This window comes from Spea bombifrons, chromosome 2 (genome assembly GCF_027358695.1).
Source record: "Spea bombifrons isolate aSpeBom1 chromosome 2, aSpeBom1.2.pri, whole genome shotgun sequence".
Classification (NCBI taxonomy): Eukaryota; Metazoa; Chordata; class Amphibia; order Anura; family Pelobatidae; genus Spea; species Spea bombifrons.
The window spans coordinates 118,989,909-119,017,812 of NC_071088.1; the positions used below are offsets into that span (position 1 = coordinate 118,989,909).

The following is a 27,904-nucleotide window of genomic DNA, read 5'->3' on the forward strand; positions in this document are numbered from 1 at the left end:
TTTGTTTCTTTTGTATTTGTTTCCCATATGTATATATTGGGATGTGTAATTTTGCAATGTGTGCTTAAAGGTATTCCATTTGTCCTCTGTGTTTAGTCCAGAGAACAATCCATCCCAGTCTATACATTCCATAGTTGACCTTAGCCTGTCAAAGTTTGCCCTTCGGAAATTAAGTGTTTTGGTAGAGTAGTTACCCATTTGCTTTTTTGAATTAATCTCAAATGAAACCATGTTATGGTCACTATTCCACAAGTGTTCTCTTACTTTGATGTTTGAGATAAGTTCCTTATTGTTAGTTATTACCAGATCTAGACAGGCATCCATTCTGGTTGGGGTCTCTACTATTTGTGACATAAATTGTCCATTAACCCCTTAATGACAATTGACAGTCCAGGCACATCACCTGAAAACAAAGGGTTAACGACAATTGATGTGCCAGGACCGTCATGACTTCAAACGGTTGCAGAAAGCGATCTACGTTCACTTTCTGCACCCAAACGGTGTTGCTGTAATGCCTTGAGGCATTCAACAACACTACGATCGGCATCAGGGGCCATATCTGGCCCCTCCGCGGGGCGTCAATGTGCGCCATATGCAGTATGGCAACGGACTCCCGTTTTAAAAGAGTTTAAGAGGGGATCAAGGATCGCCTCCTAAACGTAAATGGTGTCGCTGAAATGCCTTGATAGCGAACACCCACCCCAGGAAGCGCTCACAACCGCCACTGCGAGTGATGTTGCCACTCGCAAGATGGTGGCGCATCCTGTAAAAAGACCAGGTCTCTCCAGACCCTCCTCAGAACTCTGGCTCCCCTTGCAGGATTGAATACAGGTACTGCATTCAACCATGCAAGTCAATGGAGCCCAGCTTTCTAATCACAATTTGATTAGTGAAATAAATTTAAAATAGAAAAATAGTAAAACATAAAAATAATTTCCCACTGATGTCACCATCAGGGGAACCTTCAAGTTCCAATATTTTTTTAAGATAAATAAAAAAGGCTAAAATAAAATAATATATATTTTATATATATAAATATATTTTTTAAGTCCTAAAATTAGCGCTTTAGCTTAAAACAATTCTCGCATGGAAAGAGTTAAAATACTGGCATGTTAAATGCCCATGGGGTGTCTACTATTAAAAAATGTATGATGTGACGGGGTAAATTTAATTGGCTGGGTTCAACAATGTCCCAATTAACACAGGAGGAAGGATGACCACATGTCTAATTTGCAATTTGAAAAATGTGCATGCCCCAAATGTGGCCTTTTAGCCCCAAACAACCCAACAAACCCATGCATGTGGGGATATCACTATCACATATTGGGGTGTTTTATGACAGTGACATATACCAGGACCTGTTAATTCATACCTGAATTAAGATGTGTGTGGAAAAAAAAACACAAACAAATGACTACCACAAAGTTTGACAAAGACTGGTGGTAGAATAAGTGCATGGAAAGAGTAAAAATACCAGCATTTGAAATACCTTGGGGTGTCTAGTTTTAAAAAATATATGGTTTCATGGGGTAAACTGCATTGGCGGGTTTCAAAGATACCCGAAATAGCACATGGGGGGCAGAATTACCAGATTTGAAAAAATGGTTTTGAAATAGCAAAACGCTACCTGAACTTATTGCCCTGTAACGTGCAGAAAAAAACATAAAAACATAAAAACATTGGGTATTTCTAAACTCAGGACAAATAGTAGAATCTATTTATCAGTTTTTTTCATTAGCTTTTATAGATGAGTAAAAGATTTTTCAAGTAAAAGTTAGAAAAAGTAATTTCTTTCTAAATTTTTCACCATATTTTATTGTAAATAACACTCTCAGAATTGTCCCAAGGAAATCAGAAGCTGCCAGAAAAGAAAAGTATAAACAAAGTGACAAGTGAAAGGATTTCTTTCATTTTAAACTACATGGCTGTATTCAACACTGTAGTTCTCAAAAAAAAAACTACAGCACTTTTCTTTAACAAGTCCATACTAGGAGTCTGCCTAAGGTACCAGGCTATAGACTACAATGTCCCAGCCAGCCAGCCATGCCAACTGCAGGGGATTTTGTAAATTGTTTTTAAACATGAGTCCTTACTCTTTTGTGAATTACGACAATCAAGCATTGGGGTGCTGAAGCGATATCCAGTCTTGAAGCAATAGAAATTATTTCTGGATCTGCATTAAGCTCCAGGGAAAGGGGTGAAGTACCAAAAAATAGGTTTCAGCAGCACATCGGCCCAAAAGTTTAAGTGATTAAAAGCCTTCCGCAATTAACAAATTAGTCTAGACGCAGTGGCCTACTCAGACATTAGCCTTATATGTCCTATGGGCCCGACCTGGGGTGAAGTGAGAACACTTAAGTGTTCCCTCACCCTCTGGTAGAGGGTCCTTCCAGGCGATTAACCTTTGGAGTATACAGAACATGACTCAGCTGGCTAGTGTGTTGACTCATTAAGGAAGCCTGAGTATAGCTCAGGGTCTGACGTGTGCTGGCCGGCTCATGGACCTTGACTTACCAAGTCTCAGATTTAACAGCTCTGTGATCCCAACCCCCTGTATACAGACCCTGCATGATTATTCCTTCCCATTAGGCCATTTATCTTTCTTTGTTTAGACTGCTTGTGGCAACCTTAGAAAAGGGAGCAAGGAAAAAAGAGAACAGATTAGGACAAAGAAAAACCCAATCAGTAGTTTTAACGGATTCATCGAATGATGCTTTAAGCAAAAGCGTAGGTGTTAAAAAAATGCAGGAACATGTTTGCATTATCTCAGCTCTACCTTTTGTTCTTGTAAAAGAGTTAGACAACAATTGCTTCCTCCTTGATTTTGTGACTTGTGGCTTTCTAAGGCAATGAGGAAGGCGTTTCAGCATTAGTGGTTGGGTGGGGGATGCTCTTTAGAGAGCTCAAAATCTAGTTTTGATAAAACTCACTTCTTCATTTGCAATAGAGGAGATGCAGACCGAGTCCTAGGGAGCCGTGAGTACAAAAAGACTAAATTTAATACTACGCTTAATTGTTTCATTACATATGTCAATTTTCATATTTGGAGTGTATGGGGCAAAAAATATCGAACAAATTTGAGGAAAGCAAAAATGTTATATTTAATATTCCACTTAAAATATCAGACAGAATGGGGGATATTTAGAAATTATAATATCTACTCCTGAGACACACATACAAAAAACTAGAACGCCTTTGGATGCGACAACTGTTGGGTAAAACAGAAAGATTTGGTCACCACATGAAATCATGTTTAGAAAAAATAGACTGAGAACGTCACCTTGATGCATAACTACCGTAGATTAAAAACGTGAAAAAAGCTGTAATAAAATAGACTTTGGCCCCTACATTCATGGAATCTGATCATTTTTCTAACCGTATTTTTTGCCTTTCCATTCTGTGTTCTCTGCGACATATTGTATACCTTGTACTGAGCGGAGAGCTTTTTTACACGTTGACATCACCACTGTGATGTTATAACGTTGACTACATGGTCACACAAGACCTTAGCCGGCTCACTACTGGTTCTACCTACCCTTTGTTTTTCCCTTCTTGCTTTCCTTTCTCTTTTTTCACCTCTTTCCCGCTCCTCTACCGATTCTAGAAAGAGACCATTAAATATCGTATTTTGTCTTTGATTGTAAGACCGGACAGTTTGTAAAATGGTCATTTTTTCTAAGGCAAAATAAAATAAACATGAGATTTAAAAAAAATTATTTGGCAAACCACCTGTTTAACTTTATAACCAGTTATGGCAGCTTTACTACGTATATATTCTGGGAAATATTGTTTAATATCATAAACGAAACTAAAGAGGAAGTTTTATAACGTCACTTAATAATATATTAACATGAACCCGTTTGCAAAAAGAGCCTATGCTGGTGGTCAGATCATATGACTAGAAAATCACAAAACAGCAAAATAGGTCACAAATAGAAAAAAAAAAAATACAATGGATTTCAAAAATGTAATAATAGCCATATATCATTATTATGCAACATATAACATTATATTCACAATTACATTATTATTAAGCTTATTTAAAACATCTTCTAATATAACATTTATATGTTGTCCTAATTTTAAATTATTGTGAACACAACAAATAAATCAGGTTTATTAGTATAGATTTTATAAGTGATTATTTTAACAATTGTATGTACATTATACATAATTTTAAATACAAAAAAATTTTCTGTGCTTTGCAATTTTGCCGATTTGAGACTGACGGGGCAACCCCCTTTTTAGTTATTTGTTCTTATTTTTGTAAGCATTTTCAGAAATTAGTCATTCTTGCTTTTTCACACGAGAAGGCACGCTATCAAAGTCAGGTTCGTGTCAGTTAAACTAGACGGTGGTTCATAAAAGTTTCCGCATAATACCATGTTCGATATAAAGAACCCTTTCATGGTTTAACAACACAAGTAGAGATGATAGAACTGGTTGCATTACCTTTTATGATCTTACAATTAGCATCCGTTAAATATTGAAATTTCATTTAAAATACAGAGGGGTTTATGCACAAAATTCACTTACAATGAAATAAAAAAAAAATCACCTCGCCGCATTAACTATGAAATATGCAATCGGGGACAACTACATATAAAATCCACAAAAAATAGCAACATCAAAAAGCTCTAAAAGTTTACATATGTTAACATTTTTAAATAGGTTTGCAGTGCGACATCTATACCAAAATTGTGTCCAGAAATAAAAAAAAACACACGTACCCATTTGTTGTGTTATTATTTTTTTATTTTCTTAACTACCTAGAATTATATTTTTCAGTTCTAACATCATCTGCTTCCATGGGTATTCCATGCAAATATTTATTTCCCATGATCCTTTAGTAGGAACTGGAAACATTAATTTGATTCTGCGTGCGTTGTTTACCAGAGTACACACAAGCCTTTAGAATGTAGACACAAGCCTTTAGAATTTCGACCCATACAGCCCCCCTTAAGTACCAGTGCAATTTTCATGTTTTTGCTATGTCTTTCCTTTCTTGTTTAGCGAACCCACACAAATGATATTTTTTTCAAGACAAGAAGGGCTTTTTTGTTTTATAGAAAAGTTTAAAAAAAATGTGATGTATTCACTGTTTTACAGGTATATAAATTATCCCCAGCTAATATAAATGCTAAAAACACCAAAAATATATAGGTTAACTTTCCATATTTTTCCTATTTAATTGTCATTGATTTGAAGTTTTCTAGGTTTTTGGTTTTTTAAACCCCTACCTGACCCTAACTAATGCCCTAACTAATGCCCCACTAACTAACCCCCACCACACTAACTACCCAATATGCATTAAAATTATATATATATATATATATATATATATATATATATATATATATATACAAAAATTAACCCCCTAGGGTCAGATTTAAAAAAAACATTAAAATAAAATTACTATTAAAAAACTAAACTGAGCCTTGGAACTCAGGAAATCACAATTATTGTTTTCTGTCTATCAGGTAAGTCATTGGCCCTCTAAGGACATCTTTATTCTTGTCAAAGAACATTTTAACATTACAGAGCTGTTCAAGCCTCTGTAATACAGTTAGCATACTCTTACACGTGTTATTCTATGAGATTCTCCTGAGTCTAAGGACATTTTCTGAAATAAGTAGCTAATGAGATGATTTTAGTGGTCACTGTTGTCTGGAATAGAGTTATATTTCTTTTGGGGTCGGTTGGCTATAGTACAGGGGACTGATTAGCTATAATATCATACATAAGCAGCTTGAAGGGACATCCAGTGTCTAATTATGTGTTTTTAATGCACATTGGAGTTTTGCAAGGACTCCATTGCCTGAACACATCTACTGTTTTCTGTGGTTTGCTTACCATCAGCAGCTTCAGCGTTGTTTGGCGAGGCTTCAGGTTGTCTATGTCTCACTTATTCACACGCAGAAAATTCTTCCATTGATTTCAGCCAATCAGTGGATCAAAAATTAGACCTTAAACGGGAGCTGCAGCTTTTCCTAAAGTCAAGGTTATTTTGTCAATGCATGTGGAAAAATGCATAGTATTTTTTCAGAACTGCGCCGAACTTTAATGTGTATTCGTTATTGAGGAACACTGGACAGTAGCTAAACTACTACAAGTTAGTAATAGCTTAATGACACTTTGTGTAAAATTAACTCCATTACTACTTTTACAGACTGGCCAATTTTGCCTTAAAGAAACCCTTAATCATTACACCCTGTATAGGTACATAACACCCCTCCTTTTTAATGATGTCCCTGTGATGTCTTTGCATTGAGGGAGCTTCAGACACTTTACCACAATTATACTAAACAGTAAAAGCTTCCAGCTGCACATAGCCTAAAAGCCACAGGATACCCACACGCCAACTGACAATAAAACCATCACAGATACTAAACACAACAGCAAAACACGCAAAAAACTTTGAAAGCCACTGCATTACATAGAGCTACTCATCTGTACACCGACCTGGTGTGATTAAGGGACACTTAAACTTCATGCAAGTTCTGCCTTGTGACCATTATTATTATTATTACTACCGTATTTGCTTGATTATAAGACGACCCTGATTATAAGACAACCCCCCAAAATCTAAATATTAATTTAGGAAAAAAACAAAAAGCCTGAATATAAGACTACCCTATAGGAAAAAAAGTTTTACTAGTAAATATTAATTCATGTAAACAATATTTTCATATTTTATAAAAGCTATGATTGAGAAAAATATATATATTTTTATATTTCCTTTTATTTGCCAACCTGCCCCCCCAGTTATGCACATCTGTCCCCAGGGTTGCCACTCTGCCCCCCAGAAATGCCTTATACCCCCTATTTGCCACTCTGCCCCATGATGTGCCTTTTAATCCCCTATATGCCAGAGTGGCATATAGGGGGTTAAAAGGCATATCATGGGGCAGAGTGGCATATAGGGGGTTAAAAGGCATTTCTGGAGGTATGTATATATATATATATATATATATATATATATATATATATATATAACTGCTAACAGCAATCACACTCCTATCAAGCCAAGGCAGCCAGTACATGCTGGAACCTGGGGATGATAGGAGTCTGGGTACAGCCTCCCTATGCCATGCTACCACCACCACCCCCCTTACACATCCATACTAACACACACACTCATTCACAAACATTTAAATACTCATTCATTCCATTAATCACACATACTCAAAAACCCTCCCGACCCCCTTACCTGAACTGCAGATCTCTCACTCGAAGACTTCTGCAGGGGCCCAGCTGTGCGAGCAACTTCTCTGGTCCCGCCCCCAGAGGAAGGAGGGGGGAGGCAGAGTTATGTGACACTCTTCTAGCTTCCTGTTCTCCTGCTGCTTGCGACCAAAGCCCGGTAAGCAGCATGGCCCCAGCGGACATTTTGAGGTCTGATTAGAAGACGACCTCGATTATAAGACGAGGGGTATTTTTCAGAGCATTTGCTCTGAAAAAAACCTCGTCTTATAATCGAGCAAATACAGTATTATTATCCTTTATTTATATAGCACCAACAGTTTACGCAGCGCTTAATACAATACATAAATTCAAGGGATATGACAAGACAAGAATTGACAGACTAAGACAAACCGATACATTTGGTGGAGAGAGCCCTGCTCGCTAGCTTACAATCTAGAGGGAAATGGGGTGACAAACATAAGGCATAGAGAAAGGGTGAGAGGTAGTGTGGTGGTTGTATCGATGACAAGGAAGTTCTAGGAGCTAAGATGGTATGCTTCTCTGAAGAAGTGGGTTTTTAGATGTTTCTTGAATGTCGGGAGGGAGGGTGAATGCTGAAGGTTCCTTGGGAGTAGATTCCAGAGATATGGGGGCAGCTCGAGTGAAATCTTGTAGACGGGAAAAGGAAGAGGTGATAAGTGAGGAGGAGAGCCTTAACCCATGGGAGGAACGTAGGGATTTGCTAATGAGGTCAGAAATGTACGGAGGAGCAGTATTATGGATGGCCTTATATGTCAGTACCAGGATCTTAAATTTAATTCTAAAGGTAATTTGGAGCCAGTGGAGGGTTTCACAGAGGGGGGAAGCAGAAGAGGAGCGACGTGCACAGTCGAGACAGTGGAGTGCCAACCAGAAGAGTGTTGCAGTAGTCAAGACGGGAAATGATAAGGGAATGAACCAGGGTTATTGTGGATTCCATGAATGCAAACTCTCACATCCCCTTTATCCATCCAATGAAAATGACAATATTTTGCCCCATGGGCCTGCAGTTCCAGGTACAGCATAGTGGGACTGTATGCCTGCCTCCCTCGTTATGGGTACTGGCCTTCCCAGCTGCCCCGCTGCCTCATTCTTCGCAGTTTCTTAGATTAAGGGACCTGCCCCATCACAGTTTTTAGCATATCTAAATTTATTGACTGGTGTTTTCTCCCTTATCTTTACCCGCCTGAAAGGCATTCCTTGCTATACATACAATGTTGGTTAGTCACAGTAATTAAGGCTGGGGGGGGGATTTCTGCATTTCTGCCTGTCTCTTTTGGGTCAGTGGTGTTTTCAAGTTGGCCTAACCGTCTTCTAGCTCCATCTGTGTGTGTATATATGAATGGGGGGGGGGCAGACTAGAAATTAGACAGTGGATTAAAAAAAATTTAAAAGGCAGACAAGCAAGATAAAAGAAGAAAGGTAAACCTAACATAAATTGGTGAGGAGAAAATAGAGTCAGTTTGGGTTACAGTACAATTTGGGAAAAGTAAAGTAACTCGCGTAGGTGTGATTTATAGCCCCCAGGACAAGTAGAAGAACTAGATAATTTACTAGTGGAGGAAGTAGCTAAAATGACAGTGAAGGGGGAAGTTATAATCATGGGTGACTTTAATCTCCCTGATGTGAACTGGAAAACCAAAGTAGCTGTTTGTGCCTGGAAGTGCAGATCTTCTAAACTCCCTACTGGGATTATCTTTAAAACAAGTAGTTGAGGAGCCAACTCTTAAGAAGGCCATATTGGATTTAGTGTTCACAAATGGAGATTTGTTAACAGATAATTCTGTAGGTGAAAGTTTGGGCTCTAATGATCTCCCATGGTCCCTTCCCCATCTAGCCTACCATATCTACGCAGCATCGGAGGGGTTAACGGAAGTGGAAAACCGTAGGTATGCTGCCAGTTGGTTCATGCTAGAGGAGGCCCCTGCAGGCGACCAATAAAGTCATTCTTATGGCCCTTAAACTCCTGACGGCGAAGCTACGGATTTCCGGAACCTTTAACTCTTGAAGCGGAGAGACAGGCCAAGTTCCCCGTCAGGAGTTAAAGGGCCGTTCAAGCGACTCTATTGGTTGCTTGCAGGGGCCTCCTCTGGTATCAACCAATTGGCTGATGCCAGAGGAGGCCCCTGCAGGCGACCAATAGACTCACTCGCACAGCCCTTTAACTCCTGACGGCGGAACTTGGCCTAGGGAGACCATGGTCTCCCCGCTCCAAGAGTTAAAGGTCCGTACACAAGATTCTATTTGTTCGTACAGACATTTAACTCCTGGAGCAGGGAGACCATTGGTCTCTCCCGGCCAAGTTGCTGCACCAGGATTTTAAAAGTGTGTACGAGTGACTCTATTGGTCGCCAGCAGGAGGCTCGTCTGCCATCAACCAATAGAGTCGCTCGTACAGACCTTTAACTCTTGGAGCGGGAAGACCAATGGTCTCCCCAGGCCAAGTTCTGCGTCAGGAGTCAAAGGGCCATGCGACCAACTCTATTGGCGAATATTCACCCAAACGAACACAGGAATGGGAGAATATTTGTGGAATACGTAGATTTTTTCCCCTTACGAAGACAAACACGAAGAGTTGGTCGGCGCCCAAGTCTACTGAAAACCGTAGTTCCAATGCTCAGTATTAACTCCCATTTTCTGTTCATAGTCTACTAATTTCGTCTTCACAGATTTATTGCCCCTTGTTTTTCCCCTGTGTATTTTGCTCTATTTCATACGTTTTCACAGGTACCTTTAACTCTCAATTTGTCTCACAACATACTGTATCTTTCAAAATTAACGGAGATAGATTGAAATACTTCAATGAAGATATGAGTTGAATATCAATGTTTTTTTGTTCTTATTATTCATATTTTTGCAGAGCATGAAGTTTATAGTTATGATCTGGAGTTTTGGATTCCTGCATGTTCCATTCATATCTGGACACAAAGAAAGAGAACTCCAAACAGGTATCTCTCAAGTAAACTGGTATGGTGATACACCTATAACAATAGAAAGGAAGAACATCTGCTTGCACAGCTAGACAAGGGAAGGAGACACTTGTCTGTGATGGCCAGGCCCGGACTGGGACAAAAACTAGGCCCGGGCATTTAAGCCTGAGCAGCCCATTTTTATTTATTTATTTATTTATTGTTAAAGCCCACCCTTCATGTAACATCTTTGCATTTACTCACTCATTCACACAAATCATTAACACAAATCATTAACACATTCATTAATCCAGTCTCACAAATCATTCAAGCAATTCATCCACACATGAATTCATTAATTGTCATACGCATTCACACAATTCATCCACACATTTATTCATTCATTCTCATACGCATTCACACTACCCCCTCTCCCCATCTTATCTGCCCCTTCTCACTATGTACCCCCTTCCCCACTTCTCAATATGTACCCCCTCTCACTATCTATCCCCTCTCCCCATTTCTCACTATCTAATCTCCTTCTGCCCCTTCTCACTGCACCCCCCTCCCTCACCCTACTTACCTTGTTGCCGGAGCAAGCAGCAACTGCGACCGGGCCCACGGCAGGGCCAGATTGACTTAGGGGCTGATGAAGCTGCAGCTCCAGGCCCCTACCTTAAAATAGGCCCAGTCAGGACCGGACTGACTGGGCCTTTGCGGCCTCTACGGCCGCATTAACGCAGGGCCCCTTAAGCCCGCCGCAACTGCGACCGGGTCCGCCACTCTAAGAGGCCGGGAAGCCCCCACCAGGGCCGGCCTTAGGGGTCTGCGGCCGCACAGGGCTTAAATTAAAACATCTGGGGTTTTTTTTAACTTTATTTAACATCCTCCATGTTAAATAAAGTTAACAAAAACTTCATTTAACATGGAGGATGTTAAATAAAGTAAAAAAAAACAACAACAAAAAACCCCCCGCTGTTTTAATTTAAACCCTGTGCGGCCGCACACCCGTAAGGCCGGCCCTGGTGGGGGCTTCCCAGCCCCTTAGGGTGGCGGACCCCGGTCGCAGTTGCGGTGGGCTTATGGGGCAGGTGCCCCTTATGCCCTGCGTTAATGAGGCCGCATAGGCCCAGTCAGTCCGGTCCTGACTGGGCCTATTTTAAGGTAGGGGCCTGGAGCTGCAGCTCCATCAGCCCCTAAGTCAATCCGGGCCTGCCGCGGCCCGGCCCACCGGGCAAATGCCCGGTGTGCCCGATGGCCAGTTCGGGCCTGGTGATGGCTGACCTAAAGCTTTATGTTGGTGTGCTTGTGGTCTCAATTCTGAAAACAAGGCAGAAAAGAAGAAACTTTTGGGCACTATCCTGTTGTCTTGCATAGATACCCCACCGTGCCCAGTTGTAAGATCAGTGGAGTTCACTGCTATTGCAATGCAGACCTTCACAGCTTCACCCATGTGGCAACCTCGCCACTCTCTGAAGCTAAGCGTCACAACATGACTCTTCAGGTTTGGTGGTTGGTCCTGACCAGGCCTCCTCCTTGATATGCATGTCCATTCTCAATTAGGACACCTAAAATGTTGTGGGGGATTTATAACATAGGACTATATGCATCTTTTTTGCAATTACACTGCTCCTCCTTACTGAGTAAAGCCTTATCATATATCTTCTTGGCAGTCACATTTCAGCAATATTAATATTAAGCGTATTCTTCCTGTTTTTTTTTACTTGACTCCACCACCAAGGTCAGGAGAGACGACTATGAGTAAAATCTTATAAAAAAACCCAGAACAACTTCAGAGTGAAAATAGGAAATGATTGGGTAATTTACAAACCACAGAGGAACGTCACCGAAAAGTGGCAGACAAAGAGAACTGTGAAAAGTAACATGCAAATTAAAAGTGAAACAGAGTCTCAGACCAGAAAGCTGTATAATAGAGCAGGGTTATCTTATGCAACATGTTATCAATGGTTGGAATAGGCAGATAGGTCCAGGGAATTATGAAGTGAAGTTCTAAAAGAAAGTCAATTTGAAAGAGTCTCATGGGTAGCCTCTTAGCACTTAAAATTACATCAAAAAATGTAGTTGCATGTTTGGGCAAAGAAAATGCCACTGGTTAGTTGTCCCGAGTATTGTCCGCATACATTCAATAGGCAAGTAACACATTCCTGTGTTAAATCGGCCACTCAAGTTGTCTTAAAAGTAGTGAAGGTGGGTGGAAGGAGCATTAACACATAGGCCAGCCTGGCATTTGCCCAGCGAGCTGGTTAAAAAAAAAGCCAACTTTGACTTGGAACGTTCCAACCTTTTGCAAAACATTCAAGCACAGTTCCTTTTAAGTAGTTAAAAAATGTTTACTGACTGTTATGTATCTGATAGATTTTAAATTAACATTTTAAGTTAATTTCTTTTGCACAATCTGCTTATTTCAATGTATTGTAATAACAGTAAGCACTTCTATTATCATCTCTATCTGCCAGTTTACCTACCAATCACTCTATCTCTGCCTGTGTGCATATGTATGTATATAAGCGCATGTATAGATACTTACATGTATATAAAATGTTTTAATGTTACAGATGTCTGTGAACACAGGGTATCCTGCTCAGAGTGCATTCTATCCCACCCCAGCTGTGCCTGGTGCTCTGCTAAGGTCAGTAAGTGACAGCTAAACAGTGACATTAGTCTAACTGCAAATTAATATAAACCCGAAGAGAGAGAATCATGACATGACTCAATAGGGTTTGCCTCAATGACATTTTGATGAAATGAGTGCTGAAAAGCACACAAGCATTGTAGATGCTGGCTTCCACCCTAGCAGCAGCTGTCCCGTATGATGGCAAGCTAGCCCACCAAAGAGACTAAAAGGCCATCAAGCTCAAAGCGGCAGAGACAAGTGGCTATGTGGAGTGCTTCACTTAGAGTTGACAGGGGGCTGTTCAATGACACATAAGGAATAGCTGTTAAAAACATATAAAAAATAACAATAATAATCATTTTCATCATCATATATAAATAAACATAAAAAAATAACCCTCAAAGGTGGTGGTATTGTACATGCATATGATAGAGGTGGGTGAGCCAGCTGGTGGCCGGGGTATGGCCACCAGCTGGCTCACCCACCTCTATGTTAACTTGTGCAATCTTATCTGCAACTTAAGTTTAGTCTTCCTCTAAACAAGAGGAGTTTTAGTGGCAAGTCTCTGGATTACATTAGTCTACTTGGGGCAAGCAGGGCTTAGAAGGGATTCTTGACAGCCTACCCATGCCTGTTTATGCTCTGCCAAATTTGACCCAGCTCAACCCAAATTTACCCATTCCTCTATCAAATGCAAGCCTTTACTCTGCATTAAAAGGCAGTGAAGCTAGTGCCAAGGAGTACTTGGAACATAATTCTGTCCTGTATGTTTGGTAGTTTACATGGCACATAGAGAATGAATAACCAATGGTACATGTTATGTGGTGTCTGGTTCAGTTATGTGTCAGAAGACTGGCATTATGTTATAGTTTAAAATAAACAAAACCTCTTGAGGTTTTCACACCAGATGATGAGATGTTTATCACTTCCTCCTTCATTCTGTGAGCTGTACCAAGTAGTTTACTGGAGTAGAAAGGTTTATATATAGGTTTACGCAAGAAACGAGAAGAGCACACCGAGGATTTTTTTTTAATCAATTACTGTATTTAACTGGTATATGACTGGTACAGACCGTACATCCTATCTCAACGCTTCAGTCCCACCTGGGGATAAAATATATAAATAGTTAGAGTCAGAGCATGGATTTTACATATATATGTATGAATTGTTGAGATATGATTAAAATACAGTATTTCTCTTAAAAAACAAAACATGTGTGCTCTTCTTTCTTGTATCTATGTCAGCTGGATGATGCACTCTTGTAGTGTAGCACTTGTGTAAATTGTATGCAAGGTTTTATACACAAGGTGTGTGAATGTGTATTGTGTTAGAGTGAGTTTGCATGCTAGTATGTATGCCTGTAACTTACAGAAGGCCCAGAATAAATGGTGCACCCAGGTGGCCCTAACCCCAAGCTTGCTCATGCTCTCATAAGTTATTCTTATAGGAGGATCATAAGGCGGGGTAATGAGTAGACGGGGCAATGGAATCGACATGGGGCAGGTTGATAGAAGGGGCTTTAAGCCTGTACTGGGCCCCAGGATTTTTGATGTGTTTGGCACATTTTCTAACTTTCTGATCAGAGATTGTGTAACCTGCAGCTGATGATGGATGCACATCATCCTCAAAAGCCATATGAGACACTCGGTTCTCCTTAAAAATGGCATGGCTGGTGCCGTCTGTTTTTTTCATTCCTGTAATCTGTCTGTATTTAACAGGATTTCACACAAGAAGGAGAGTCCGAGGGTTCTCGTTGTGCAACTCAGATGGTGCTTCTGCAGCGTGGATGTGACGCTCATCATATTATCAACCCCAAGAGTATAATCAACATTCTTAAAGACATACCCTTGAGCGACAGTGGGGACCAGGAGGTGGTCACTCAACTAGCCCCTCAAAGTGTGCAACTGAAACTTCGCCCTGGTGAGAAACACAATGATGGGTCAGCTTTAAAAAACAAAAACAAATGGAACACTCATTTCTTAAGTATAAACTATCTTCCTAGGATGAGCAGCTTACTTCTGGCAGTACTATGTATATTGCATTATATCATACCAGCCTGAATATAACCATCACCCTACGCTAAAATTAAATGAAATTACCAAAGCTTCGATAAACCAGATTTTTATTTCCAAATGCATTCTAAAAAAAAAGCACGCACCCTATAGTCCACATATTACATTGATGCTTCTTTCTAAATTTCAGGAGAGAAAAAGAAGTTTCGCGTGTGGTTTAAACGTGCAGAGGGGTACCCGGTTGATCTGTATTATCTGATGGATCTGTCATACTCTATGAAGGATGATTTGGAAAATGTGAAGAAACTGGGTAGTGATATTCAGCAGGCACTGAATGAAGTAACCAAGTCAGTGCGCATTGGTAAGATACAGCAACCCAGTATGACTGGGAACAGTATTGGCCTTACAATATTATCATTTAAATAGTTAAATGTGGTATTGTGTATCTAGTATACTTTTCACTTCCTTAAATTAAGATAGGACAAAGGAATCCAGTTAAAACATTCTGAAACAACTGGGGTTTCAGCAGGGGCGGGCTGGGCCGGGGGGCAGGGGGGCAATTGCCCCCCAGGCCGCCCTAAATCCGGGCCGGTGGGCCGGACGGACGACCGGCAGACAGACATTCAATGCGGCTGCAAAGTTAAAAACTAAGCGGCCGCGAGCAGGATTGAATGCGGCCGTCATGCGTACCTGGCGGGGGAGGGAGGGGGGCGGTCCGCCCCGGCTGCCGCTCATCTGAGGGCTGCCACCATGCCGGCACGCCTCCAGTTTCTGGAGGCGTGCCGGCATGGTGGCACCCCTAAGATGAGCGGCAGCCGGGGCGGACCGCCCCCTCCCGTTTCGGTGCGCGCGGCAACAACACTGAAGCCACGCCCAACATTTTCCGCGCTCAGTGCACCGGAAGGACAGGAAGAAGAAGAAGTAGAAGAAGAAGAAGAAGAGGAGGAAGAGGAGGAAGAGGAAACGTGAGAGTGAAAGAAGAAAAGGTAGGAGAGAGTTGATTATTAAGTGTGTGAGAGTGATGGGTGTTATGCTGAATGTAAGTGTGTGAGAGTGATGGGTGTTATGCTGAATGTAAGTGTGTGAGAGTGATGGGTGTTATGCTGAATGTAAGTGTGTGAGAGTGATGGGTGTTATGCTAAATGTACGTGTGTGAGAGTGATGGGTGTTATGCTGAATGTAAGTGTGTGAGAGTGATGGGTGTTATGCTGAATGTAAGTGTGTGAGAGTGATGGGTGTTATGCTGAATGTAAGTGTGTGAGAGTGATGGGTGTTATGCTGAATGTAAGTGTGTGAGAGTGATGGGTGTTATGCTGAATGTAAGTGTGTGAGAGTGATGGGTGTTATGCTGAATGTAAGTGTGTGAGAGTGATGGGTGTTATGCTGAATGTAAGTGTGTGAGGGTGATGGGTGTTATGCTGAATGTACGTGTGTGAGAGTGATGGGTGTTATGCTGAATGTAAGTGTGTGAGAGTGATGGGTGTTATGCTGAATGTAAGTGTGTGAGAGTGATGGGTGTTATGCTAAATGTAAGTGTGTGAGAGTGATTGGTGTTATGCTGAATGTAAGTGTGAGAGTGATGGGTGTTATGCTGAATGTAAGTGTGTGAGAGTGATGGGTGTTATGCTGAATGTAAGTGTGTGAGAGTGATGGGTGTTATGCTGAATGTAAGTGTGAGAGTGATGGGTGTTATGCTGAATGTAACTGTGTGAGAGTGATGGGTGTTATGCCGAATGTAAGTGTGTGAGAGTGATGGGTGTTATGCCGAATGTAAGTGTGTGAGAGTGATGGGTGTTATGCTGAATGTAAGTGTGTGAGAGTGATGGGTGTTATGCTGAATGTAAGTGTGTGAGAGTGATGGGTGTTATGCTGAATGTTTGTGAATGAGGGTTTCAGATAGCATGGATGTGTAAGTGTTGGGGGATAGCTTGGCATAGGGAGTCCGTAATCACATTCCTTTCATGCCCAGATTCCAGCATGTAGTGGCTGCCTAGGCATGATAGGAGTGTGATTGCTGTTATAAATTATTTTTTGGTCCAACTTCGGTGTGTTAACACTTTTATTGGACAGAATAATTCAATGACAGTATTAATATATATATATATTGATATATATAATTGCAAACAGCAATCACACTCCTATCATGCTAAGTCAGCCAGCACATGCTAGAACCTGGGCATGATAGGATTGTGATTGTTGTTATATATATGTGTATATATATATATATATATATATATATATATATATATATATGTGTGTGTGTGTTAATATTATTGTTGATTTTTTTGTCTAATTTTGGTGTTACTTTTAATAAAGGATTTTAAAGTTTTTTTTTTTTTGTTTTTTTTTTCTGTTTTGGCCAAGTGAATGCTGAATTTTTAGTTTCAGTCCAGAATTTTCATTTCGGTGCATCCCTACTATATACTATGCCAGTCACTAAAGTGGTAAGCCTACACCACATCAATGTTTGGCTTAGTATATAGTGATAGGGGTTGTCAGTGTCTGGCTCAATGTATAGGCACACATTGACGGTGGTGCTGCGTAATCCCTAAGTATATAATGATAACAATTTTGCTGTACCCCTGTCAATGTTTGCCTAACCATAGAAACTATGCAGTTTTAAAGTGTGTGTGTGTGTGTGTGGGGGGGGGTGCCACATACAGGGTCTGCCACAGGTGCCAAATACCCTAGGTACGCCCCTGCATCATGCGGCTGTCAGACCCAATGGCCATTCCTCAGCTCCTCTTCCCACGTCTTAAAAGGGGTGTGATGAAGAGCTGAGGCATGCGGTGTTTGCACGCCGGCCACTTTAATTTCATTAGGCGCTGGTGGAGTGACTGCCGCGCGACGGCCACTTTCAATGTCGCTCGCAGCCGCTTTCATGGTGCAATGGGCCAGTTGACTAGACTTGCCCCCCAGGCCTTAGGCTGCCAGCCCTCCCCTGGGTTTCAGGACATAAGTATGATGGTAGCCATCAGCTAGGGGCTAGCCAAACCAAATGGCCCATTTATATAGTTACCCAAACCCTTGCTGGCCTAGCCACCCCCATAGTTTATTTGAAGCTTCAAAAAGGAAATTAAGAGCTTGTGGTTTTGGTCCAAAATCTGTAAATCAAACAGTCTATGGTGCACTTGCTCTCCTAACCCCAACCCCACCGGCCTTCCCTTGTATATTTATAATGTGGTTATTCCCCTGCCCGTCATTCGAGGAGATGCCCTTCTTTATTATGAAACATTACACATTTTTAAAGGATCTTATTATACATTAGAATATTGACTGTGAGAATAACGCTGTCTATCTGAATATTGTTCTGCAGGCTTTGGCTCTTTTGTGGATAAGACAGTGCTGCCCTATGTAAGCACAGTAAAATCCAGGCTACAGAACCCATGCTCGTCCCGGACCGAGCGATGCCAACCGCCTTTCAGCTATCGGCATGTCCTGCCTCTCACCTCTAACCTCACATTGTTCCAATTGCGGGTCAGTGCACAAGACATCTCAGGGAACATGGATGCACCGGAGGGGGGACTAGATGCCATGGTGCAGGCGGCTGTATGCACGGTAAGAAGGCACATTCAAATGTCATATATGACAGTACGCCAGTTTTACACTCAGTGCTGTCCCGTCACTATCTCTATGTTTTATACAAACATAAGTAGAGTCTAAAAACATAGGCACACATTGGTTCATGGGAAAAGAAAAGATGTCGGTGCGCTAAGCTAGTCTCAGGCCCAAATAATACAAATGTATAATATGAGGCCTACCAAACAGTGTGAGCATGCTGCAAATACAGTGTGTTGGCTGTACAATGTATACAAAAAACAAAAACTGTCTGCGCTTCTCACCTTAATAAAGTTGGCAACAAATATATAAACATAATATAAATGAGAGGTTTTTGGTTATATGAATTGGCCAAAGCATAATTAATAACACCGGAGCTTGTTACAGCCTAGTAACCCACTATCTCTATCCATTTGTGATAACCTGAACATTCACCAACATTTCCTCCTTTCTTTCCTTTAGAATCACATTGGCTGGAGGAACGTTACCCGTCTGCTGGTTTTTACCTCTGATGATGTCTTCCATATGGCTGGGGATGGGAAATTAGCCGGGATTTACCTCCCCACAGATGGGCACTGCCATTTAAATGAGAATGGAGAGTATTATCACAGCAACATTTATGTATGTGACATAACGCCAATAAAATGCCCAAACTATGAAAGAAAAATAAATTAGGGCAACTTCTAGACCCTAAGTGAATTTATACATTTAATGGAAAAAATAAAAAAAAAGTAATTGAGGGAAACTTTAGCCAATCAAAACATATTTTACAACTCTCTTTATGTTGAACAATATTAATTAGATCGAGCTTACTAACAGCGTGTGCATTCTCTAGTGAAGAACTTTTGGACTTTGCAAAGGACACCATTTAGAGTGTTTTTTCACTGTTATATAGAGTAATATTACCATGAAGAGGAAATTGCAAACACACAATCTTTAAAATTACTGAAAAAAAATTGCATTTTTAAGGATGTTAAGCAAATACTCCTTAGCAGATCTATCGTTATATTCTTCTATGGCAACAGCCCACCAGTGCTTTCTTTTGAGTTTCATGACAATGAATTTTATATTAATTTTAATAAATTAAATAACTATTTCTTGGAAGGGTTTGTACTAGGAATGGTGTTGCTAATGATGTCATCATTCCTGGCATACAAATATAAGGATTTTTTTAAAATCAACGCTGGTAACATTAAAACACAACAAGCCCTTTTGCCTTTGTTCTTTTCCCAGGACTATCCTTCGGTTGGTCACCTTGCTCAGATCCTATCAGCAGCCAACATTCAGCCAATTTTTGCTGTCACCAAAAATGTTTTATCCACATACCAAGTGAGTAGTTGTATGAACAGCTTTATCCTAACTAGAACTAAGCTATGGAGCCTTTAAGTTCACAGAGGTAGGATTATAGAGCCACTCTTAACTGGTACTGCCGCCTAAAAATAAATAAAACATAAGATATAAAAAAGGCTTTATTATAATAATATGACAAAATCTAAAATGCTGCTGTCATGAGCCTTATAAAAGTACTTATACATGATGCTTGAAAAAGTGCTAAATGTATACGTTTAAGGAATAAAATTGTATTATCTTGGCATTACTACCACTATGAGTATTTTAGGTGCTCTGGTGGCAGCGATGCATGCTGTATTAATTGTGCAATATGTTTCACTAATGTGATTCCTCGAATTGTCAGGAGCTGAGTGAATTAATTCCAAAGTCTGTGGTTGGAGAATTGACGGAAGACTCCAGCAATGTGGTGAATCTGATCTCTCAGGCCTATAATGTGAGTTAACGTTGTAAATGATGTAGTTGGACAATTTACTGAAAAGAGTATGATTATCAGATGCAAACGGTATTGTAAATATACATGTATTACCCCCTGTGTCAAATGGGGGGTAGTGTAAGAAGCCACAACAAATGTTATAGAGGTGGACGTGTTGACTGTGGCCCCCATACCAGCACATACTTATCACCCACTCCTTGTCATTTAAGCCCCACTCTCCATCCTTTTCCAAAAAAAACTGAGGATTGGCCCTGCCATGAGTGCAGATCTCCCTGACCTGCGCCCCCATGCCTCACATAAGAAGCATACATCCATTCCAGTATATCTGAAAATCTCCAACGTATGTATAATAAATGAGCAATTAGGGTCTCAAGGAGTTGTAATGTGCCCCATGCTGATGATTTGTCAAAGACTCCAACACCAGCCACGACTACCACTGTTAACTGGGTTTCTTATAAATCAGCCTAACACTCATGTTTCTCTCTGTCTATTAGAATTTATCTTCTACGGTGAATTTGGAACATCTGAATCTCCCAAAAGGAGTGAACATCTTGTATGATTCGCACTGTCTTGACTCATCCACAGAGGGACAGGCAAGAGGGCAGTGCTCTGGTGTCAAAATTAGTCAGACGGTATGTGATAATAACTTTCCAGGGATATCACTTAGACAACAATATGTGAGGAACACTGTTCTGTAAGGAGTACAGCATCATTCTAAAACAGCGATGTCATGTATTAGTAGCCCACTTTGTGTTTGCGATGGGAGCAGCCTTGCTATGTGAATGAATTTGACTTCCCATTAAGATGTTTGTTCTCATTTGTTAAAGAAATGATACTGGCAGAGTTTTTAGCATAATACAATTCATTTACTCAAACTAGCTACAGCTTGCATTTTTTTGGGGAGCTATTTAGTTAGAAAGAGAGATAGTCAGGGCCAACATTTTACAATGTATTTTCTGCCCTAAATTTAACACCCTTAATCTCGCCCATCCTCACGTTGTTGTCTGAGCCAATCAACAACAACCAGCAACTTAACCAAGGGACAGATATGAATGAATGGGAAAGAATTCCATTTAATACAATGGGGAAATGTAAATATATGGGATTGGCATAAAACTATCCTGAATCTAAGACAAGACCAAGGACTGATTAAGCTCGGAATCTTTATATCAGGCAGACTAGATGATTCTTATCTGCCATCAAATTCTATGTTTTTTATATTTCTGTCCCTATCTATAGGTTTCGACAAAAGGAAGTTAAGATACCCTACTGTATCTCTATTTTAAGTTTGAAACAGCTGTGATTTTTACAGGTGCTAAGAACGTGAAAAGACCTGACTGTGCCGGCGTGGCACATACAGGGAACAATTACAAAACACACAATAAAATACCTAACATAATATAAATGTGTAACCTAATACATTTTAGGAATATATTAAGATTTTACTGGTGAGTTGAGAAATAAGACAGAACACAAATCACCAGAAGTCAAAACGCTTTACAAAATCAAAAAAAAAAAAAGAGCGATTCTGCTGTTACTTGGTACATGGCACAATCACCATAGCAAATAGTGGTATATTTGATCTGATTTCTCAATTTTTACAATTTTGCTCCAGAACTGATCTATATAAAAAACCCACACTGTTTAAAGTCTTTATTATTTCTGTTTTTTTTTATCATTGGGTATCGTTACAATGTTTTGTGTGACTTTGTGTACTTTACTACTGTGCTAAAAAGCTTGCTTCCTGGCTTATAACATTACACAGCAGCCTCTAAATTTGGAAAGCAATGTTTATATGTGTGGTCCTCGTCAGAAAAACATTGCCATATTTTTAATGAACCTGTCCTTCCCATCATTGTTTCCCTCAGGTAGGGTTTGATGTCACCGTCTGGCTGGACAGGAAATTTTGCCGAGACGGTGCGCAAAGCTTCCAGCTTAGGGTGCTCGGCTTCACTGAGGAACTGAATGTGGACATTGAGCCATTATGTGACTGTGACTGTGGAGATGAGGAGGTCTTCTCCAATTACTGCAGTGAAGGTCTTGGTAACTACAGCTGTGGTGTCTGCAGGTAAAATGTTTGAGTAAAAATAACCAATCTATGGGTTAGAATTACACTATATGACAAAAAGTATGTGGACATCTGACCAAAACCCCTTTATGAACATGCTGAAAATCCCATTCCAGAACTATGGGAATTAATGTGGTATTGCCTCCCTTCCCTTGTGGCTAGGACAGTCTCCATTATCCTGGGAAGACTTTCCACAAGATTTTGGAGGGCATCTATGGGAATTTGAACTCATTTAGCTAAAAGAGCATCTGTGAGGTCAGGCACTGATGTTGGATGAGACGTCCTGGCTCGATATTGGCGTTCCAACTTATCCGAAAGGTGTTCAGTGGGGTTGAGGTCAGGGCTCTGTGTAGGTCACTTGAGTTCCTCCACACCAAACTCGTCATACTATGTCTTTATGGACCTTTATGGACTTTGCTGGAAAAGGAAAGGGCCTTCCCCAAACTATTGCCATAAAGTTGGAAGCATACAATGTCTTCATATGCTGTAGCATTTACATTACCCTTCACTGGCAGTAAGAGGGCCAAACCCTGAAAAACTGCCCCAGATAATTGCCTCCAGACTTTACAGTAGACAGGCACTATGTATTTCAGTAAAGAAAACATTAAAGTTAATTCCAAACCCGATTTGGAAACCAACTTAAGCTTCCATTCCATGACTTGAAAAAGATCCTGTAGTTCGATCAAAATTTTGCCACGGGGTAGTGCTGCGTTATATTATTTTACTTTTAATTTTGTTGTTTTGGATCTGGTGGAGTCCTGCTTGGGGACCAAGAATTTGAGTGCTGCCTAACATGAGGATCACTCCATTCCAAAGGGCTCAGACAGAACATTCTTCAAAGGCTGGAAACCAAACCAAAATTAAAACCAATATACTACTTGCTACATTATGTATTGCCTGGACTACCGTTTATTCTGATCGCCGCCTGCCCTTGACCTATTGCTTTGTTTACCGCTTTGTTATAGTTTGTTTATCCAGTGAAAAATCAGATTGCTGTTTGGGAGTAAAGAAATAATTTCCCCCCTCTTTTAAGCACAGTCTGAAGCAGCTCAAAATGGCGGTTTTGTTTTCTTCTGACTCAACAGCCACGCTAAATGTAATGGACTTGTTTTATTGTTACAGGGCATGCTATTGCGGGCAACTAATTTCCTCTTGCTATGTACTAATAGCAGTTCCCTCTTGCAGATGCTCTGAGGGTCACCGTGGAAAGCAATGTGAATGTCCGCGAGACAACTATGACTCCGAATCAAACTGCATGGCGGGGGGTTCTCTGCCGTGTAGCGGGCGTGGGAGGTGTGAGTGCGGACGCTGCGCATGTAACATGCATGTTCGGGGAGAATTTTGTGAGTGTGATGACGCCAGCTGTGAAAGGCATGAAGGTTTGCTGTGTGGAGGTAAGGGCATGCAGAATATCATTACATACATGGATGATTAGTGGTAGATTTTAAAGAATGCAGAATAACATTACATACATGGGCGATTAGTGGTAGATTTTAAGGAATGCAGAATAACATTACATACATGGGCGATTAATGGTAGATTTTAAGGAATTCTAATGGTTACATTGAAAATATATTATATATAACCAGGAGTCAGCACATTCTACCAAATTTGATTCATTTTTAATTATGTATAACAAAAGAGCAATTCTGGTGCCACTTGGTAATAGTGGCACAATCACCAAAGCAACCAGTGGTATATTCCAGCTGATTGCTAATTTTTTCCAATTTGCTCCAAAAGTGCTCTTTATAAAAAAGTCCAAAAGCTTCTAATTGTTACCATGAACTTGAATTATACAAATAACCTAGGCATCAATGCTCTCTATTGGCACCAAGTTTTGAGAGACGCTGCGCCACTCTTACCATTTGGAGGGCCTTCACCCTCTGGTCCTCTTCTCAACACAAACATGTAATATGACATTGTATTTTAGTGTGGAAAAGATGCTACAGAGGTCTGAAGATATCTCTAGTATAAATTGTCTAGCTTCACAGAAGACCTTTGATCTGCCCATTGAGAGCTGAAGCGCACTAGGGAGGGCTGGTGGATCTTCCACCCTAGGTGTCAAGGCACCATTGTCTATCACCTTGAGATTTCTCTTCTGCTCTACTGAGCTCAGACAGAATATCCATCAATGGTTGGAAGCCAACCCCTGCTTTCAGGGGTGTCCCAAGCTGTCTGATGGTGTGGGGTGAGGCAAAGTATCTGTGGGATCCAGTAACGTTTACTTGCATCTGTTTAAAAAAGTTATATTGCCAGTATTGCTGTATTAGTAGTATTGAGTTAAGTATTGCCACTTAACTCAACAGAAAAACGTCATGTCAGCACTGCCTGTTACAACTCCAGGCATGATAGAAGAGGTTTATAAAAATGCAACTAAAAAGTAAAGAGATTGTAAAATGACCCTGCTCAACAGATTTGTATTCCTTTCCCATTCAGGCATTTCCAGGGGGGATTGCGAGTGTGGGATCTGCAAGTGCACATCCAATTACACTGGCAGTGCATGCAGCTGCAGCCTGGATACAAGCGCATGCATGACTGAGGAAGGCATATGCAGCGGACATGGACGATGTCAATGTAACAAGTGTATCTGTGATGATGGATACATCAATAGGGTGTGTAAAGAGTGTCCTGGATGTCAGAAACCATGTCAGAGGCACAGGTGAGTGGGTGAAGTGAGTGTATAGAGTCCATTTTTTTCCTTTCAAAAAGAAATACAAATTGGATACATTTTTTTGATATTTTAAGTGGAAAGCGTCTTTAAAAATGCACATATTCAAATACACCAGTCCGAAAAAAATCAGTTGGGAAGAAGGTACTAAAACTTTAAGCGAAAAATATTACAGATACCCCAAACCCCGACAAAAAGAAATAAGGGGTTTATGAACAGTGCTAGTAACCGGTTTACAAATCTGGGTCTTCTTTTGGGAAATAGACAGACAGGCAAAACGAAAGGGAAATGAAGAAGTTGCTGTAAGTTTTGAAAAGCCACAACTGCAGAACATGAGGTATTGTTTGTTATGTGTAAGCGTTCTCTACGTTGCCGCTTGGCTTGTTCTCACAGTGGCTGCGCAGAGTGCAAGGCGTTTGGAACAGGCCCATTGAGTAGCAACTGCAGCACAGCTTGCAATCACGTCAATGTCACCATCCTCAAAGCTTCAGATTCCGGAGTGAAGGACAGAGATGGCTGGTGCCAGGAAAAAAGAGAGGACTCGCTCATTATATTTCATGTCACAGAGGACGGAGACATTGTTCATATACTTGTGAAGGAAAAACAAGGTAATCAAAGCAATGGGAAATATAGAGATAATCTTTACTCTCTAAATCGAGAACCCGTGCATGATAGATTTCTGGAAAATGATCCCTGTGTTATTGGCCTTGATATACTGAATGGTTCCATACTTTCCAAACTCTTATCACAGGGATTGCAGATCAAAAAATTCTTATTGTTGGTCTAGTTCTGGGCATCGCTTTAGTTGGACTCCTGATCATCATGGTTTATCGCATTACGGTGGAAGTGCTGGACCGGCAGGAGTACAGGCGTTTTCAGAAAGCGAGAAGTAATGAGAAATGGAATGAGGTTGGGAAAATATTTTTGTTTAATCTCTCTTTATCAATGTATCAATTTGGAAATGTAATTGATATTTTGGACAAGAAAATCTGAATATTCTGGCATATGCTGCAGGCATGTGTAAGCATTTGGAATTTGTACAAAAATTTACAATTTTAGTGGCATTTGCCAATTTTGTCAATTCATACAAATGTCCAAAAAGGAGGGGGGGCACCAACAAAACAAAAAAGGAAAGAGCTTCTTATTACAATTGTGTTTTTCCCACTCCACTTCTCTTAATGCTTCTTTCTTCATCCACTTCTCCATGAACCTGGCCTCCTGGTGAACTTCCTCAAAAAAGGCAGAGCCTCTGGCCACAGCCTCTCCCTGATTGGAAGAATTGGGAGAGGATGTGACTGGAGGCTCCGCCCTTTTGAAGAAGTTCATGCGGAGGTCAAAATAAAGAAGATTTGGGGAGAAAGCGAAGAGCAAAAGGGCGGAGCAACAGGGACAGCCTCTTCCAATCAGGGGAGAAGGTGTGCCCAGAGGCTCTGTCTCCGTGTGGCTGAGCCAGCATTAGCTTATAAATTTCCTATTAAGTTTTTCTCCCTTCTCCTCACTCATCCTTACAAACACTGTCTGAACCAACAACAACTTAAAAGGTGATGAATGATAATCAGAGTAGGAAATTAAGATACATTTGTCCGCAGCATACACATTAACTGGGTTTATGACGGATATTTCATAATATAAAATATATAATTATAATATATTTCTCACTTCAAATAGACAATGTATAGAACCTCAAAATGTAAAATTAGATGACAGCGGCAGGTCTGCATTAATACTCAGGAATTGTTTTCATGTTAGGATCCTACTGATATTCACGATACTTTTCAATTATAACTAATACTAATGTAAAGTTTTGATACAAATGTATAAGAATAAGACCTGTGGATCAGCGGCTCAATCTTCTTTTCTCTCTTCCTTTTAGAGCAATAATCCACTGTTCCAAAGTGCGACAACCACTGTGATGAACCCAAATTTCATCCAGGATTAAACATCTGTGTCACCGTGTATATACTGAGACAACTTTAGACACAAAAAACTATTGTCAAAGGTGCTTGGGTTTCAAACGCAAGTTCACAACTTGCTTTACATTCTATAGATATAAACAATGTTTTCCTGTCATCCAGTGGCAGTACAAGTGGGTAGTAATCTTCCTCGGGACAAGTAGAATCTAAAGTGAATAAATAGTTAAAATGTACACAGCCCCTCCTCCTTACCCATAAAAACCGGCACCTCTCCAAAGATGGCAGTTTTTTTCTTGTCCCTTTCAGGGACGGACGGTAGAATCTTCTGTTCCGGACGGACTTGCTGGTGAGGCGCACGGGTTGCTGCCTGGGGGTCCCTCTTCCTCCGATTGCTCCCCGGGTGGTGAGCAGAGAGAGGCTTTTCCTTCCGTAGCGGTTCGCGTTACGGAAGATGACTGTGATGCATCCTTTTGTATTTGGATGCGGGAGCATGCGCATTACTGTGGAACGCACGCCCGGGTGTCGTTGCGTTCCACTGAAGATCCGATCGCGCTACTGAGCATGCGCGAATCGGATCTTCCGGAGGGCGGCATTTTTGAATGCTATAAAAAGCGCTTTTTCCTGTCTGACTGCAGGGGCATTGCCAGTACAGGATTACCGTGTCACCAGCCCCCCCACACGGTTCAGAGGAGTTTAGGGTAAGATTTTTTTATCTTGGCTCTATACTTTCTCTGCCCTCGGATATATGAAAAAAAAAAAAAAAAAATATATATATTTTTTTAACCTCTGTTTTCTCTTATCAGATGTCTAGCCCGGTTCCTACCGACATTCCGGAGAAAGATAAAAGGCCACCAGCTCCCAGGAAAGCTACTTCTAAATCCAAGCATATGGCTTGTTCAGAGTGTGCTACTCCTCTCCCGGATGGGTGTCGTAAGAAATTGTGTAATTCATGCTCAGCGGAACAACTTGCTACTGAAAAGCAAAAAGATTTGCATTCCTTCCTGGGTTGGTTCCAGGAGAACTTGGCCCAGACCTTTGAAGCTTTTCAACTTTCTGCTGCTCATTCCCAGGAAAAAAGGAAGGAAAGTTCGCATAAGCGCAAGAGGTCCAGATCATCATCTAGATCAGACCTTT

The 27,904-nt window shown here is 40.8% G+C and overlaps 1 protein-coding gene across 1 annotated transcript; it reads left to right on the forward strand.

Moving 5' to 3' along the window:
• The first annotated feature begins 2,944 nt into the window (after positions 1 to 2,944).
• Positions 2,945 to 26,914, forward strand: ITGB7 (integrin subunit beta 7). The gene is made up of 16 exons (XM_053457743.1): positions 2,945 to 2,976; positions 10,085 to 10,172; positions 12,710 to 12,783; positions 14,487 to 14,688; positions 14,971 to 15,141; positions 18,097 to 18,338; positions 18,801 to 18,959; positions 19,572 to 19,667; positions 20,032 to 20,121; positions 20,616 to 20,753; positions 21,990 to 22,189; positions 23,375 to 23,583; positions 24,626 to 24,848; positions 25,251 to 25,465; positions 25,609 to 25,766; positions 26,731 to 26,914. The coding sequence occupies exons 2-16, from the start codon at positions 10,088 to 10,090 to the stop codon at positions 26,794 to 26,796; spliced, it is 2,328 nt and encodes a 775-aa protein (XP_053313718.1). The 5' UTR covers positions 2,945 to 2,976; positions 10,085 to 10,087; the 3' UTR covers positions 26,797 to 26,914.
• The last annotated feature ends 990 nt before the right edge of the window (positions 26,915 to 27,904 follow it).

What these genes read in the sequence shown, in the direction of transcription:
- ITGB7 (XM_053457743.1), top strand. Translation starts at nt 10,088, where the DNA reads ATGAAGTTTATAGTTATGATCTGGAGTTTTGGATTCCTGCATGTTCCA. An exon ending in AGAAAGAGAACTCCAAACAG is followed by an intron (nt 10,173 to 12,709) that starts GTATCTCTCAAG and finishes TTAATGTTACAG; the next exon opens with ATGTCTGTGAACACAGGGTA. An exon ending in GTGTCAAAATTAGTCAGACG is followed by an intron (nt 20,754 to 21,989) that starts GTATGTGATAAT and finishes TGTTTCCCTCAG; the next exon opens with GTAGGGTTTGATGTCACCGT.